Source organism: Thalia democratica, chromosome 8 (genome assembly GCF_965202585.1).
Source record: "Thalia democratica chromosome 8, ktThaDemo2.hap1.1, whole genome shotgun sequence".
Taxonomy (NCBI): Eukaryota; Metazoa; Chordata; class Thaliacea; order Salpida; family Salpidae; genus Thalia; species Thalia democratica.
In genome coordinates, this window is record NC_139172.1 from 25,737,577 (window position 1) to 25,753,096 (window position 15,520).

The window sequence follows — 15,520 nt, forward strand, 5'->3', positions numbered from 1 at the left end:
CAAAAATCGTGCAAAACGGCTTGTGCAAAAACTAATCTACCAACAGACAATAAACTAGCGAAAATTCATATAACTTCAGTGAGTAACTACATATTAGGACAGATAATTGGAAGAGATAAAGATAAAATTAAGATGCAAATTGAAATTTAGGTTATTTTAAGATGAAATTAAAACTTGTTAAACTTTAAAAGCGACTTTTTTATATGTCTACAAGACGATACAAACTCGCTTCTTTTGTTCAAACATCTTTTGTCTTTCAGTGCATATACAACGGCTGATGCTTCTTTGAGACACAGCCTACATATCGGGCTATTGCCGTCGGCTATAGGCTGTGCTCTTTTTATAACTTCCCAGGATATTTCGTAGTCAATGCCGCTGCGCTTTAAGCCACAAACACACTTCGAAAGTTCAGTGTCATTTTCATATATGCCGCCTTTAAAAGATTTTTTATGATTGGCATACCTGAATCTAAACAAGTTTTAATTTCATCTTAAAATAACCTAAATTTCAATTTTCATCTTAATTTTATCTTTATCTCTTCCAATTATCTGTCCTAATATGTAGTTACTCACTGAAGTTATATGAATTTTCGCTAGTTTATTGTCTGTTGGTAGATTAGTTTTTGCACAAGCCGTTTTGCACGATTTTTGATAGTTTCAAAATTACGTCATAATCTATTTATGCAAAAAAATTTTTACCTTCATTAGTGATTTTGTTTTGTGCTTTATTTTAAACTTGTTTTGAAGCTGATGAGTGAGTAATCACGAAACTTGAGTTCTTCGAGTTTTGCATCTTTGAATAAACCTTTTTATTAACAAAGCCCTCAAGGTGGGCTCAGTGTGAAAAATTTAATTTATTAAGTTAAATAACTTAATTATATATATATATATATATATATATATATGTATGTAATAAATATATTATATATATACATAAGTATTACAAACTAAAAACTTCAATATAAATACAATATTGTTACCTGAACCAGTCGGAGCACAAACAACGAACGGCTCGTCTCTATACACTACTGTATCAAATACCTAAAAAATATTATATTGATTAAGATTGCAGATTTAATCATGTTAAAAAGATTAATGTAATTTATTTAAATGTCGCATTGTTACGTCATACTATATATATATATACGCTGTTTCACTTAATCCATCACAAGTCAGGATGGCCGAGTGGTCTAAAGCGCCAGACTCAAGCCCAATAGCTTCATCGCAATGTGATGCTGAGTGAGCTGGTCCACAATTGTGGGCGTGAGTTCGAATCCCACTTCTGACTTATTTTAACGTAATTTTTAAAGTAGTATTGTTTTCGCAATCAGTGTAAAACTAAATTATCATTTTTAATCAAAATTAAATGGGATACACTGTTTAAATAAATCTTGCTATGTTTTAAATAAATGCAAGAAGTATTAAAACCACAGTATAAGCTATCAATTACAGCATTAAATTTTTTCTAAACTTTATATTGATTCTCTTTATTAGTAATTGGACTTTTGAGTAACTATTTTTTGTAATATGTTCATGTTATTATCTCCACTTTTAAAACTTTAGTGAGACAAAATTTTTAATATTAAACTTACATTGATACTCAACTCATAAATATCTTACGTAAGGTTATATCATAATGCTAAAACTGTTATTGCTTTATGGTTTAGTTTTATTATACTAATTTACTAAAGTTCCTTTTCAATCTAACACAAGTTTACAATCAATATTACAATATAGCTAAATTTACTAAATTAGTCGTATGCAATAATACTACATAGATTAAACTGCAAATATTACTGATAAGTTAAAATAATAATGAAAGTAATGTAAAAACTACATATTTTCAAATGTAAATTTCAAATTCAGTACAAAACTTTACATTTTTTAGACAGAGAAAATTCAGTTTAAAAAAGCAGTAGTTCTTATGATTTTCAAACTTGTGCATATTAAAGTTTGAGTAAAAAGTTTTGTGAGCACTAGACAATTAAGTATATATTTTTATGCTACACTAGTCTTATTATTAATTGTTGTGTTCATTTTCAGATAAGAAAATAAAAAAATGTATATAATAAACTGCTTTTTACCAACTTAAAAAACAATTTAATAAACTTAGTGAACTTTTAATAAACAGAAGATTGCAAAGTTGCATTTATTTTAGTTACTTGATTTTTTAAATATAACTTAAAATAAGAAAACCCTGACGTTTATAATTTAATCTATGCAAATGAGTGCGGAAAAGTTTTTATCATTTTTGACTTATTTAAATTTTAGGGGAAGATAAAAGCTTTAAATAAACTTTGAGTGTTTGAAATATTTTGTATCTTATACTTTTACTTTTCTAAATTACAACTTTATTTCATACTACTTTGCAGCTTAGAGTAGTTACGTAAACCAAATGTTTTTTATTAATGATGTAATAGAGTAATTTATAAAAAAAACTTATAATAAATTTTGACACTATTTTTACTTCAGTTAGAATCCTGCTAGCTTTAAATTACTTAGTTTGCAATCAAGTTAGCAACTTAATTGTTAAGTAAATACTATATACTTAAATGAGCTAGAAATAATCAACACAAACTAACAATAGATTGAACAGCGTTGAAATTTGGAAAGTTTGAAAAAACTTGTTGGTATTTTTCAGCTGAAAAATTAATTTAGGTAAACAAAGTTTGAACAGTTTAAATAAAGTTTTAGCAAAAGAACATCAGTGGTATATATTCCGATCTCCAGGATTTAACGCCTTTTAACGTTACATCTTATAAATACTAAACACTTAATTATATTTATACAAGCATATACTAACTTGGTATAATGCTGCTAATGTCGTTACTTCAAGAAAAGTATACTTTAATGCAATTGATAACTTACATAAACAAAATTTACAAGAAGATATATAGAAAAGATAGATGCTAAATAAAATATGAAGTCAAACTATATCTCTACTAGAAAAACAAAACATTAAAGTATAAAACTTACGAAGTTCCTCGACGGATCTCAAATTAATTTCTTTTCTGAAAGTTCCGTTGGGTCCGTTGTGCGAAGGTAGGGTAAACTTATCCGGTTTGTAGAAAGACGGCTTGTCGAGATTTGATTGGTCGAAAAACTTGTAACGTGACTGATCAAAATGCTTGCCTGATTGGTTGTTTGGCTTCACTGGCGATTCGGGAACTACTGACGGAAAAAACCTGTACAATGTCGTAATCTAATGCTTAGTTATCTATTAAATTGTATTTAAAATAACTTCTTGAGATAAGTAAATTTATTTAAGTTATACTATTAATTAGTTATGTAGCTATGAGTTTTATAAAAAATAAATCATAATTATCTTTAGTTGTGCTATATATTATTTTTCAACTCTTATTCTAAACTAGTAAAACATATTTATTAATAACTATTCAAAAAATGTTAAAGATTAAATTCCAAAATATAACCTTAAAACTTATGTTGTTTTATGTATAAGTAATGAATAACAAAATTACTGTTTCTTTCTAGGCGGTGAAGCATCAATAACTTTTTGCATTGGAGTGACTTTCTGCACTGCTTTCCTTCGAAAGTTGTTACTATTGTTATTGAGAGGAGGTTGGAACCTGTTCAGTTTTTTTAAAATGGGCGAAGATTTGATGCTGGGAAGTTTTGAAAAATCCGAGTTGGTCTGAGTGGCAGGCACCATGTATTTCGATTGTCTGTTTGTTAGAATATTTATTGAATTTTATTTTATGTTGTTTGGTTATTTTTTTTCTGCTATAAGTAATGAATAAGCTTCGATGATAATAGATCAAAAACGCCGTCGGCAGGATTCGAGCATGTGCTTGTCCATTAATTTCTCGACAATCGCCTGAAGCACCGGCCACAACGACTTGTGAATGAAATCATATACAAGCGATTCTAAATCTACTGTTTGTAAGTACAGTAACCTCTTGCATCTTTACGCACTTGTGACGTTACGCACTCTCGTTTAGTTATGCACTTTAGATTTCTAAAAAATTCAAAAAACAATTTTTTTTAGTATTGCACAAACTAGGTTTATTGTATATTTTTTAATTAAAATATGTTTTTAAATGCTAACTCACCTCTCTATATCTTTAGAATTTGTAAACTTATGTTCCTTATCTAATTGATAAACATTTAGTTATCCCTCACTTTATCAGAAATTTTGTTAACAATAAGAGATAAAATTAAAATTGAGAAAGAAATATGACTGTGTTAAATAATAAAATTATAATGAAATAATGAGAGTTAAAAACACAAATAAATATTACAGCACTTATGCCCTATATATGAATAAACATCTGAAAAAGAAATCTAATAAAACTTCCTAACTAAAAGTAGCAGTGATACTTAATAATTATAGAGCTTACAGTTAACGAAAATCGTAATTGTTTTTTTTAGTAAACTTATCACTTATTTTTATTTGACATTTTTTTATAATAAAATAATACATAACACGAGATTATCCTTTAACATTTTTCTTATATTTAATACATATTTGTTCAAAAGAAGAAATCCATTACAGCACCAAATGCATATTTTTGTAAAAGCTAGAAACAAATTTTAATATAGACACCACACCATTTCTTAATTGTAAACAAATGCTTAATTATAAATTGAATTAGCTAAGTAGAATAGAATATAAATGTTAAGTATCAAATAAGTCACATATTAACAAAGATAAAGATAAAATTTACTTATTATTAAAATTAGTAATTTTTCTCTACAATTAACATTATTTTATAAAAATCCTTTTTTTATATAATTGTATGTTTAGTTTTATCTTTTTTTTTTCATATCTATAAATAAAGTAAACAAATTGTTAAAAGTGGGAAAGTCGCCACTCTGCTTTTGACTAGAAGCAATATCAAAAAACAGCCATTATAGTACGTATATTTGGTACCTCTCGTATCTTTACGATCTCTCGTATCTTTACGCATTTTTTCTGTGGACACAATGTGCGTAAATAAGCGAGAGGTTACTGTAGCTGACAAATAATTGTTGAGTAGTTATATGCAATACAATAGTCTACTTGAAATTTAAGCAAACTAAGCCTGCATTTGTAGTTTTAAAAATAAAATGGTTTTATCAATCACATTATTACTTACCAAAATCATCAATAAAAAGTCTTAAACTATATTTAAAGACTTTTAAGCTTTATTATGAATATACATATACTTATATACATACAAAACATTTTATAAAAAGTTCTGGTCGATAGTGCTCGACAAACTGAATTGGAGCTAAATATTTATCTATTTATATAAAAACAGTAGTTTAGACAGCTGTTTCGTACATAGAATAAAAAGTTTCATGTAATCCTCAGTAAGCTACAGTTTAATAAAATAGTAAACAGAAATTTGGATTTTGAACTTTTTAAAAATAATTATGACGTAGTAATGATACAGTTTATTGTATAGTTAGCTGAATTTGAAATACACGCTGTAGCTGTTAATTTATGCATTTTGGAAAGTTTGGAAAAGGTTATTTTAGAAAGATGTTTTAAACTATTAGAAAGATGTTTTAAACTGTTAGAAAAATGTTTTAAACTACTCGTGTTTGTGTTTTTCTTTTTTTTTTATATTTTTGTTATATGTTTGGGTAAGGTGGGTTAGGGTTAAATGTATAGATTAAGAAATAAATAATTTAAAAAAAAAAAAAATTTGTTTAGATATATGCAAATTAGTTGCAAGTTTTTGATGTACTTGAATTTTTTGCATTAAATTGTACATAACATTATTTTTCTTGTAAGCATACTTTGATAAGAGAAAAAACCTTACGCAGGGTTGCCACTCTTTGAGCCAAAAAATCTTCCCTGAGTGACCAAAAATTTCCCTGAGTAACCTTAAATTTCCCTGAGTATTTTTCAAATCTTAAAAAAAAAAATTTCTCTTCTAACACAAATTATTAATACCTCATTCTCATTTTTCTTCTTTAATAATAAAAGGAAGGTTGTATTTGTATGCTTCTGCATTAAATTTATGAAAAAAACTGTTTTCAAAAACTCAATCTTAAAAGGTTTAAACCAATTAAAAATTAAAAACTAAATTTTTGCACAACTTTGTATAAACTTTTTAGTTAACTTTATACATAAAAGAATAAAGTTTAATTTGTTTGACATTTTAATTGACAAAATTTAATTATACTATAATAATAATTTCACATGAATAACTCACTTAAATGCATACATTATAACTTCATTATGACTTGTATGTCTTTCCTAGCAACTGTTCTGAATGCAGTAAATAAAACTTAAAAGCTTAACATTATTTTAAAAAAACCTGCAAAAAGAAAGTTTAAATAAATAGCTAAAGAAATATCTCATATCAAAGTACAACTTAATACCTAACAACTTATACAAAAGTAATACAACACTAATCTGTATTCATTTTAATTTTTTTACTGAAAACAAGTAGTTGTAAACAAATAACAAATAACTTTATTATTTAAAAAATAAGAACTAATAGTACAACATAGTGTTTTTTAAACTACATAAGTAACTAAAAATAAAAAGTTTATTAGAACTTTTCAATGAATAGTTAACAACAACTTTCATTTCTCTAAACTGTTTGATTTTACTTAAGTAAATATAAACTTAAAACTTTAAAAAAAACTAGTGATGTACCGGACCCACAATTTCGGGTCCGGCCGGACCCGGATCCGGACTTTTTTTTCAAATCAGAATCCGGCCGGAACCGGATCCGGACTTTTTTTTCAAATTAGAATCCGGCCGGAACCGGATCCGGACTTTTTTTTCTAATTAGAGTCCGGCCGGATCCGGATATCAGACAAAAATGGCAATATCCGGCCGGACCCGGACCCGGATAGTGAGTACGGTACATCATTAGTATAAACTAGCCTAAGTCACAATGAGGTTTTTAAAAACTAAAAAAAATAACTTTAATCTAATAATAAGTAGAACAGCTAGCCACAAGGTTTACAAATTTAGGTGTTATTTACAATTAAAAATCTGAAATCAAGTTCATGAACAAAATACACTAGAAAATTACAAAATATTGAAAACTGGATCAGCTCAAACTCATTCAAAATCTAAAAGAAAACTAGCCTGAGTTTTTACAAAAAACTAAACTAGCTTGAGGCAGGCAGTCCAAGATTTTCTAAAGTTCCCAAAAATTTTCAAACTAGCAGGGTTGCCACTGTTTAAGTCAATAAAACTAGCTAGAGTGAGTATAAACAAGCCTGAGTCAGAATGAGGTTTTTAAAATTACTTTAACCTAATAATCAGATAACAGCTAGCAAAGGTTGACAATTTGGTAGTAAAGTTGTGGACTGATTGTGGTACACTTAACTTTTTAGTAGTACCCATCATAATTAAATCCTACCTTATATAATTAATACCTAACAAATACTAAATTCAAACTGAGACTACTTTCTATAATCAGACACGACAGTTTTGATTGATGAATCTTTTACATAAAACATAACAAGAAATACTAGCATATACAAAATTATTAATTACTTTGGTAACACTTTAAAAACTGGAAACTATTTAAATCTATTTCAAAAGACTTAAAACAATATAATAAAAATTAAATAAAACTTTTAGTAAACAAGAAACTGTAAAATTTTCATAAACTATTAAACTATAAACCTGGCTTAAATATTTAAACAATTAAACACCAGTTGAAATATTCACTTTTAAAACAAAACACTACTTACAATAAGCATTCACAAAAAGTTCAAGATATTTTGTTGCTTCAAGCTGCTCACCAAACTAACTAACTGCTTACATATAAACTGCCTGTCATGTTCTGATGTTTTGTTGCATCAGTATTTAGTTTAAAACATTTCGTCATATGATTCTCACTGGCTCGTACATTCAACCGTATTAACTCTAAATATTCTCTGAGCTCAACTTTAAACAACAAATAATGCAAGTATTCATTCCAAAGTTTTCAATTTTACAACATTTGTAAAGAGTTGCATTTCTAAAATGTTTATTTCATAGTTTAAATGTAAACAAGTGTAAATTAGTGACGTGTACAAAATGAGCCAATCGGGGTAGGTGTTTAATTTTAAGTGACGAAAATGACTCTTATTAATTAAAACAGGGTTTGTTTTAAAAAAAATATTTTTCAATATGCTCTTTTTTACTAACTAGATCCGGGTCCGGCCGGATCTCTGTTAGGATCCGGCCGGACCCGGATCCGGACTTTTTTTTCAAATTAGAATCCGGCCGGAACCGGACCCGGACTTTTTTTTCAAATTAGAATCCGGCCGGAACCGGATCCGGACTTTTTTTTCAAATTAGAGTCCGGCCGGATCCGGATATCAGACAAAAATGGCAATATCCGGCCGGACCCGGACCCGGATAGTGAGTCCGGTACATCACTAAAAAAAACTACAATGTTAATACTAAGAATATTGAAGAACTAGCCGCAAGGCTAAAAAAATTCTAAATAACCACTTAAATAATAAAAATTACTACTTTTGAACAAAATATTGAAACTGGATCAACTAAACCTCATTCTAGATCTAGAAAAAAATTTCCCTGAGATTTTCAAAAACTTCCCTGAAATTTAGAGAAAAAATCAAAACTTCCCTGAGTTTCCCTGAGTTAAAAGAAAAATGCCAAAATTCCCGAGTTTCCCTGAGATTTTCTACAGTTTGAAAATTCCCTGAGTTCCCTGAGTGTGTGGCAACCCTGCATACGGCTAAAAAAACGAAACGAAATGTGATACTTATTCAGTAATAAATAATAATGAAAAATGGTACTGCAATCTTTCTCTAGCTGCATAAGCGATACACACATGTAAGTCTGTTGAATTTTTATATAGATAGAGCAGTTTACTTCCGTAAACGATTTTTCAATTTCAAATGAGAACTTTGACGAATAACAAAGATATTTTAAACAACTTTTTTTCGGTGCATAACTTATTTGAAAAATCTAACAATACACATATCATTTTTTCTTAAATACTTTTTACAATTATTTGAGTACTTTCGAAGTAAGTTTTGTCAAAAATTGTACCTTACTAAATTAAACTGAATTGAACTTGAAATAAAACTATACTGTAGTTTAAAGTTAAAAACAAAATGACGTAATATTCAAGTGTAAAAATTAAATAAATTCTAATACTAAAGAACTTTGCTGTACTAATCAAACTTGTTAGATTAAAATCAAACAAATATAAACCAGGGATAAAAAATAAAAATAATACCACACTTTTTCAAAATTTTTTGAGAAACCTATCACTTTAAAATTACTTAATATAAGGATTAAAAAGTCTAGTTTGGTATGCCAGCTTTTTCTGCTTACATAAACTAGGTCTTTAAGATTGAATGCGTAAGGTTTCTAGAATATGTAACTGAAAAGAGTTCTCCGCTCACACTAAAACTGAAAAGTTCTCTTCTTTATAATTTCTTGCACACTCATGATTGTTCAACAAATGTTGTCACTAAATTTAAAGTTATTTATAAACTCTAAAATGCCCTCATTGCCACAAGCATTGTTGGTTCAGTGGTAGAATTCTCGCCTGCCACGCGGGAGGCCCGGGTTCGATTCCCGGACAACGCATTTTTGGGAAAATAATTTGAATTAAAGTTACTATTAACCATAAGACACGAAAAATTGTTTTTAAATATATTAGTTTAGGACTAAGTGTGTTTAAAACTCTTTCTAATTAATTTTAAACTAAAATTATTTTTTGTTTTTAAATTTTGAAGCTGTAACACCAATGTGTCATTTTCCCAAACAATATCCATTGAATACAGTTTAAATGGTTCATATATTATTCAATTTTAAAAGCTAAAGTTTTTTAAAATAAATTAACTAAGAAGTAAATGTATTGCGACAAAATACAATTTTCAGGGCTGTTATTAAATGATAAAAAGGTGCGCTCAACGTGGGGCTCGAACCCACGACCGTTGGATTAAGAGTCCAACGCTCTACCGACTGAGCTAGCCGGGCACGTACGAGACTAACTATATACAGTTTTTATAGCCTCTGTGACGATGTAATGACGTAACAATAATTTAATGACTTTAAAAATGGGCTCGTCCGGGATTTGAACCCGGGACCTCTCGCACCCAAAGCGAGAATCATACCCCTAGACCAACGAGCCGCTTATCTGACTTTGTCTTGTTCGGTTTTTATTCATGTTACGTGTATTGTGACGCAATATAGAAGATGTTGTTGTGGTGTTTGTTAAAACTGCGTTTTATAGTTATTAAAAATCTGTTTTTAGTTTAAATTTAACTAATGCAGTACACGGTACAACTTATATTGTTTACTTAAAACTCCTAGTTTAAGATTTTAAAATAGTATTTGTGTGTACCAAATAATTATTTTCTGTGTAACTTTAAACAAAAATAAAACTTTGCATTTTAATTTTGCTAAAGATATATAAATATTAAATAATTTGGTCTAGTGATTTATACTTACTAATTTAATACTTGGATGCAAGACATGAAAGGTCTTAAATTACGTTTCTGTTCACATTAGAAATTAGATTAATAAGCAAAAGTTACAGTTACAAAATTTATTTATGGCTTTTAACTTACTAGAACAAAATGATTAGTTATAGACAAATTTAAGAAATGATTGACATTGGAAATAAATGAGTTATGTACATATTAAATTTTTTATTCACTTTAGTAATAATTTGGAATTTAGTAATTTTTTAGGTAAATTTTGCAATTTTAGTATGACTTTAAAAGATATTTAATTAATTTTTTACAAGGCTTTGGAAAATTAGGAATTTTGTAAATTTGAACTGATTATATCTGATGTTTTTTCAAATTTTGTTAAAATTCCTGTTTTTTTTTAAATCCCTATTTTTTCCTGACTTTGTGGAAGCCCCAATATAGATATATACTGGGTTGCCACTTTACCTGGAATCCTGGAAAAACCTGGAATTTGATAGTTCAGGTTAAAAAACCTGGAATTTGGGAAATTTAGAAAAAAACCTGGAATTTTAACAATTTTCACATTGTCAGTACTAAATTTTCGATTTGAATCAGAAAGTATATCATATTATAAATAACTTTTTGTTATCATCTAAACTTTTTTTATAAAAAAACATATTTAAAGTAGCTTTACAGTATCTTTTCAATAATTTTATAATATTTAACACAGTTTCTTAACTTATACTTTACTTTAAACTAAAAATAGACCTTATTGATACTTATTAATACTTACTGGTAACTTACTGATACTATTTTCATAACTTTTTTTTTAATTGCACAGGAGTTTCGAAAGTAAAGATTTTGACTGTGAATAAAAAATTTAATATGTACATAACTCATTTATTTCCAATGTCAATCATTTCTTAAATTTGTCTATAACTAATCATTTTGTTCTAGTAAGTTAAAAGCCATGAATAAATTTTGTAACTGTAACTTTTGGTTAATAATCTAAGTTCTAATGTGAACAGAAACGTAATTTAAGACCTTTCATATCTTGCATCCAAGTATTAAATTAGTAAGTATAAATCACTAGACCAAATTATTTAATATTTATATATCTTTAGCAAAATTAAAATGCAAAGTTTTATTTTTGTTTAAAGTTACACAGAAAATAATTATTTGGTACACACAAATACTATTTTAAAATCTTAAACTAGGAGTTTTAAGTAAACAATATAAGTTGTACCGTGTACTGCATTAGTTAAATTTAAACTAAAAACAGATTTTTAATAACTATAAAACGCAGTTTTAACAAACACCACAACAACATCTTCTATATTGCGTCACAATACACGTAACATGAATAAAAACCGAACAAGACAAAGTCAGATAAGCGGCTCGTTGGTCTAGGGGTATGATTCTCGCTTTGGGTGCGAGAGGTCCCGGGTTCAAATCCCGGACGAGCCTATTTTTGAAGTCATTAAATTATTGTTACGTCATTACATCGTCACAGAGGCTATAAAAACTGTATATAGTTAGTCTCGTACGTGCCCGGCTAGCTCAGTCGGTAGAGCGTTGGACTCTTAATCCAACGGTCGTGGGTTCGAGCCCCACGTTGGGCGCACCTTTATATCATTTAATAACAGCCCTGAAAATTGTATTTTGTCGCAATACATTTACTTCTTAGTTAATTTATTTAAAAAAACTTTAGCTTTTAAAATTGAATAATATATGAACCATTTAAACTGTATTCAATGGATATTGTTTGGGAAAATGACACATTGGTGTTACAGCTTAAAAATTTAAAAACAAAAAATAATTTTAGTTTAAAACTAATTAGAAAGAGTTTTATACACACTTAGTTCTAAACTAATATATTTAAAAACAATTTTTCGTGTCTTATGGTTAATAGTAACTTTAATTCAAATTATTTTCCCAAAAATGCATTGTCCGTAAATCGAACCCGGGCATCGTGGCAGGCGTGAATTCTACCACTGAACCAACAATGCTTGTGGCAATGAGGGCATTTTAGAGTTTATAAATAACTTTAAATTTAGTGACAACATTTGTTGAACAATCATGAGTGTGCAAGAAATTATAAAGAAAAGAACTTTTCAGTTTTAGTGTGAGCGGAGAACTCTTTTCAGTTACATATTCTAGAAACCTTATGCATTCAATCTTAAAGACCCAGTTTATGTAAGCAGAATCCTTATATTAAGTAATTTTAAAGTAAAAGGTCAGTAAAAGGTAGTTTTATTTACATTTTTTTCATGGCTTACATTAGTTTGATCTTAATCTAACAAGTTTTATTAGTGCAGCAAAGTTCTTTAGTATTAGCATTTATCTAATTTATACACTTGATTATTACGTAGTTTTATGTTTTTAAACTTTAAACTACAGCATAATTTTATTTCAAGTTCAATTCAGTTTAATTTAGTAAGATACAATTTTTGACATAAATTACTTCGAAAGTATTCAAATAATTGTATAAAAAATTTAAGAAAAAACGAAATGTGCTTTCTTATATTTTTTAAATAAGCTATGCACCGAAAAAAAAATTGTTTAAACTATCTTTGGTCAAAGTTCTTATTTGAAATTGACAAATATTGTACGAAAGTATACTGTTCTATCTATACAACAACTCAACAGACTTACATGTGTGTATTGCTTAAGCAGCTAGAGAAAGATTGCAGTACTTTTTTTCATTATAATTTGTTACTGAGTAAATATCACATTTCGTTTTGTTTTTTTTAGCCGTAAGGTTTTTTTTTCTTATCAAAGTATGCTTACAAGAAAAATAATGTTATGTACAATTTAATGCAAAAAATTCAAGTACATCAAAAACCTGCAACTAATTTGGATATATCTTAACAAGACTTTTTTAATTTAAATAATTTATTTTTAAATCTATACATTTCACCCTAACCCACCTTACCCAAACATACAACAAATAAATAAAAAACAATAATAATTAAAACTTGATCATTATAAATTTACATCTTGTTGTTATTAGTCTTGTTTTGATATGTGCAAATTAGTTGCAGGTTTTTGAATACACACAATAATCCAGTCAAATGGCCAAAATCTAACATAATAATAAGAAATTTGTCGATTACAAAATTTTAAAATAGAGTATTAAGGGCATGAAACTGAAAAAATTATTGTTAATAAAGCTAGAATACCTAAAAATACAACAACAACAACAACAAAAACAAAAACAACAATAACAACAACAGTAATAATAGTAATAATATTCTTTTTTTTTTGTTCGAAATACTAAAATAATTTTAGTCTAATTAAACAAATAAATTAAGTAAAACAACTGCTAATTTCTGTTCAACAGGTAATTTAACATTAATTGTATTTCTACTTTTACTGATATGAATTACATTAAAAATTAACTCTAACACTCCTTAAACCAAAATCTAGTTAAAAAAAAGTTCAAGGAAAAACATTTGAAAGGTTAAAACAACTTTTAATTTATGTTGAGGTATAATTTGTTCTATGTATTTTAAGTTTTAATCTTTTACAAAGTAAAATACTAATATATAATATAATATGTTATTCATAGTTTTAATATAGGTTCAAAATTTAAATTGCTCAATGTTTTACTAAACATTTTGAAGAAACTTTAAAAATATGACAAGTCTGAATTTTTTACAAATTAAACTTACACTTTATAACTTTTTGAAGCAGCATTTTCTTTTTGAAAGTCGAAATTTTCATCTAAAAAAGTTTATTAGTATTTCTGGAAACAAACATAAAACAATTAAATATTTTTATACATCAGGTTTTATTTCAACAAAACAAAAATATTTAATACTAAATAATAAAACAAAATATGAGTTTTCAAGGTAATGGAAAAGAAATGAACAATACTGATAATACAAACGATTGTGATTTGAAAACTAATTAAAATTAATTTATTAAGTTATAAGAGTGTTTTTAGATTAATATTAGTCAAACTGTTGAATTAAAAGATGTACAAAAAGACAATGTAGAAATTTTGAACACATTTCAAGTTATACTCTGTCTTGTAATACAGCAAATACTTATTTGCATTTAAACTAATTAGAAATTTACGTTTGCATTTTATTCAATCTGTGAATGAACTTCTAGAACCAAAAGGGTTAATATTTAAAAAATTGCATCATAAACTTCTTTGTTTTAAAGAATTACTAATTGATAGCTTAGTAATATTAGTTGAGTAATATATAAAATTGTTTAATGGATAACCACAAATTAACGACATAGGGAGGGGGGCAAAAACATTTTTTATTGTTGTGTTATTTTTTATTTAAATAACTCAACTACCAGTTCCTTTTTACCGTTTTGAAAATTCAAAGTAAATTTTGAGATAAAAGCTAGCAAAGTAAGAGAGATAAATAGATTCTTCATGGATTTATTTACTATAAGTACGAAAATAGACTGTATAATATAAATTTAGCTCTTCCAATATTTTTTTGAGATATGCACTTCAATCAAAAACTCAGATAAAAACTGTTAAAAATTAAACTATTAGAATGTTTAAATACCGTTTTGAAAAAAAAAACAATGTTTTTTTTGGTTAAATATGTTGTAGTAATAAAGTCAATACATAAGTTTTAAGACTTATAAAGAATTTTTTTCTGTGGAATCTAAGTCTCTAGCTCAAAAACAAAATGTTTCAAAATTTTTAGTAGACTAACATTTTTGAAAAAAATAAAAATTATAAAATTGTGGCCATACATTTGTAACAATATCTTTTTACAAAACTGACTATATCTCAAAAAATTATTTTAGTTTCTATATTATATAAAATTTTACTTATAGTTCACATATTTATCTTTCATATTTCAAAGTCTATGTAATTTTGGTTAAAAAATTGTTTAACACCTCCTATGGCTTTAATTTATTTGCTTAAAGTTTTTCAAAGGAGCTGATTGAAATATCAAGTTGTGTACTTACCAACTATTGCAGATTGAAGTATATTTCAAGGCTCTATTAGTTTAACTTAATGCGTGGTTTCCCAAAATAACATAAAAATCACCTACTTTTAAGGCAAAAGATAATCATTGCTCTAGATCAGGGTTTCCCAAACTTTTTTGCTAATGGCCCCCTTTAAAGAGTTTGAAAAAGTAATGGCCCCCTTCTACATAATACACATAAGACCTTTTTTTTTTTTT

The 15,520-nt window shown here is 27.2% G+C and overlaps 1 protein-coding gene and 5 non-coding genes across 6 annotated transcripts in view; 3 read left to right on the forward strand and 3 right to left on the reverse strand.

Annotated features, from left to right (window-relative positions):
• Positions 1 to 10,108, reverse strand: part of LOC145843070 (putative ATP-dependent DNA helicase HFM1) — a 50,111-nt gene extending 40,003 nt beyond the window's left edge. The window contains exons 1-5 of the mRNA XM_082950535.1: positions 10,068 to 10,108; positions 3,479 to 3,682; positions 2,976 to 3,184; positions 2,582 to 2,640; positions 980 to 1,040 (exon numbers count right to left, since the gene is read on the reverse strand). Coding sequence (XP_082806661.1) covers positions 980 to 1,040; positions 2,582 to 2,640; positions 2,976 to 3,184; positions 3,479 to 3,682; positions 10,068 to 10,108 — 574 coding nt within the window. The remainder of the gene's footprint in view (positions 1 to 979; positions 1,041 to 2,581; positions 2,641 to 2,975; positions 3,185 to 3,478; positions 3,683 to 10,067) is intronic.
• On the forward strand, positions 9,455 to 9,525 carry Trnag-gcc (transfer RNA glycine (anticodon GCC)). Its single transcript has one exon. It is a non-coding gene; the product is annotated as a tRNA-Gly (tRNA).
• Positions 9,846 to 9,918, reverse strand: Trnak-cuu (transfer RNA lysine (anticodon CUU)). Its single transcript has one exon. It is a non-coding gene; the product is annotated as a tRNA-Lys (tRNA).
• Positions 10,001 to 10,072, reverse strand: Trnap-ugg (transfer RNA proline (anticodon UGG)). Its single transcript has one exon. It is a non-coding gene; the product is annotated as a tRNA-Pro (tRNA).
• A 1,642-nt stretch (positions 10,109 to 11,750) lies between the features above and the next one.
• On the forward strand, positions 11,751 to 11,822 carry Trnap-ugg (transfer RNA proline (anticodon UGG)). Its single transcript has one exon. It is a non-coding gene; the product is annotated as a tRNA-Pro (tRNA).
• Positions 11,823 to 11,904: 82 nt separating this feature from the next.
• On the forward strand, positions 11,905 to 11,977 carry Trnak-cuu (transfer RNA lysine (anticodon CUU)). The gene has a single exon. It is a non-coding gene; the product is annotated as a tRNA-Lys (tRNA).
• Positions 11,978 to 15,520: the final 3,543 nt, after the last annotated feature.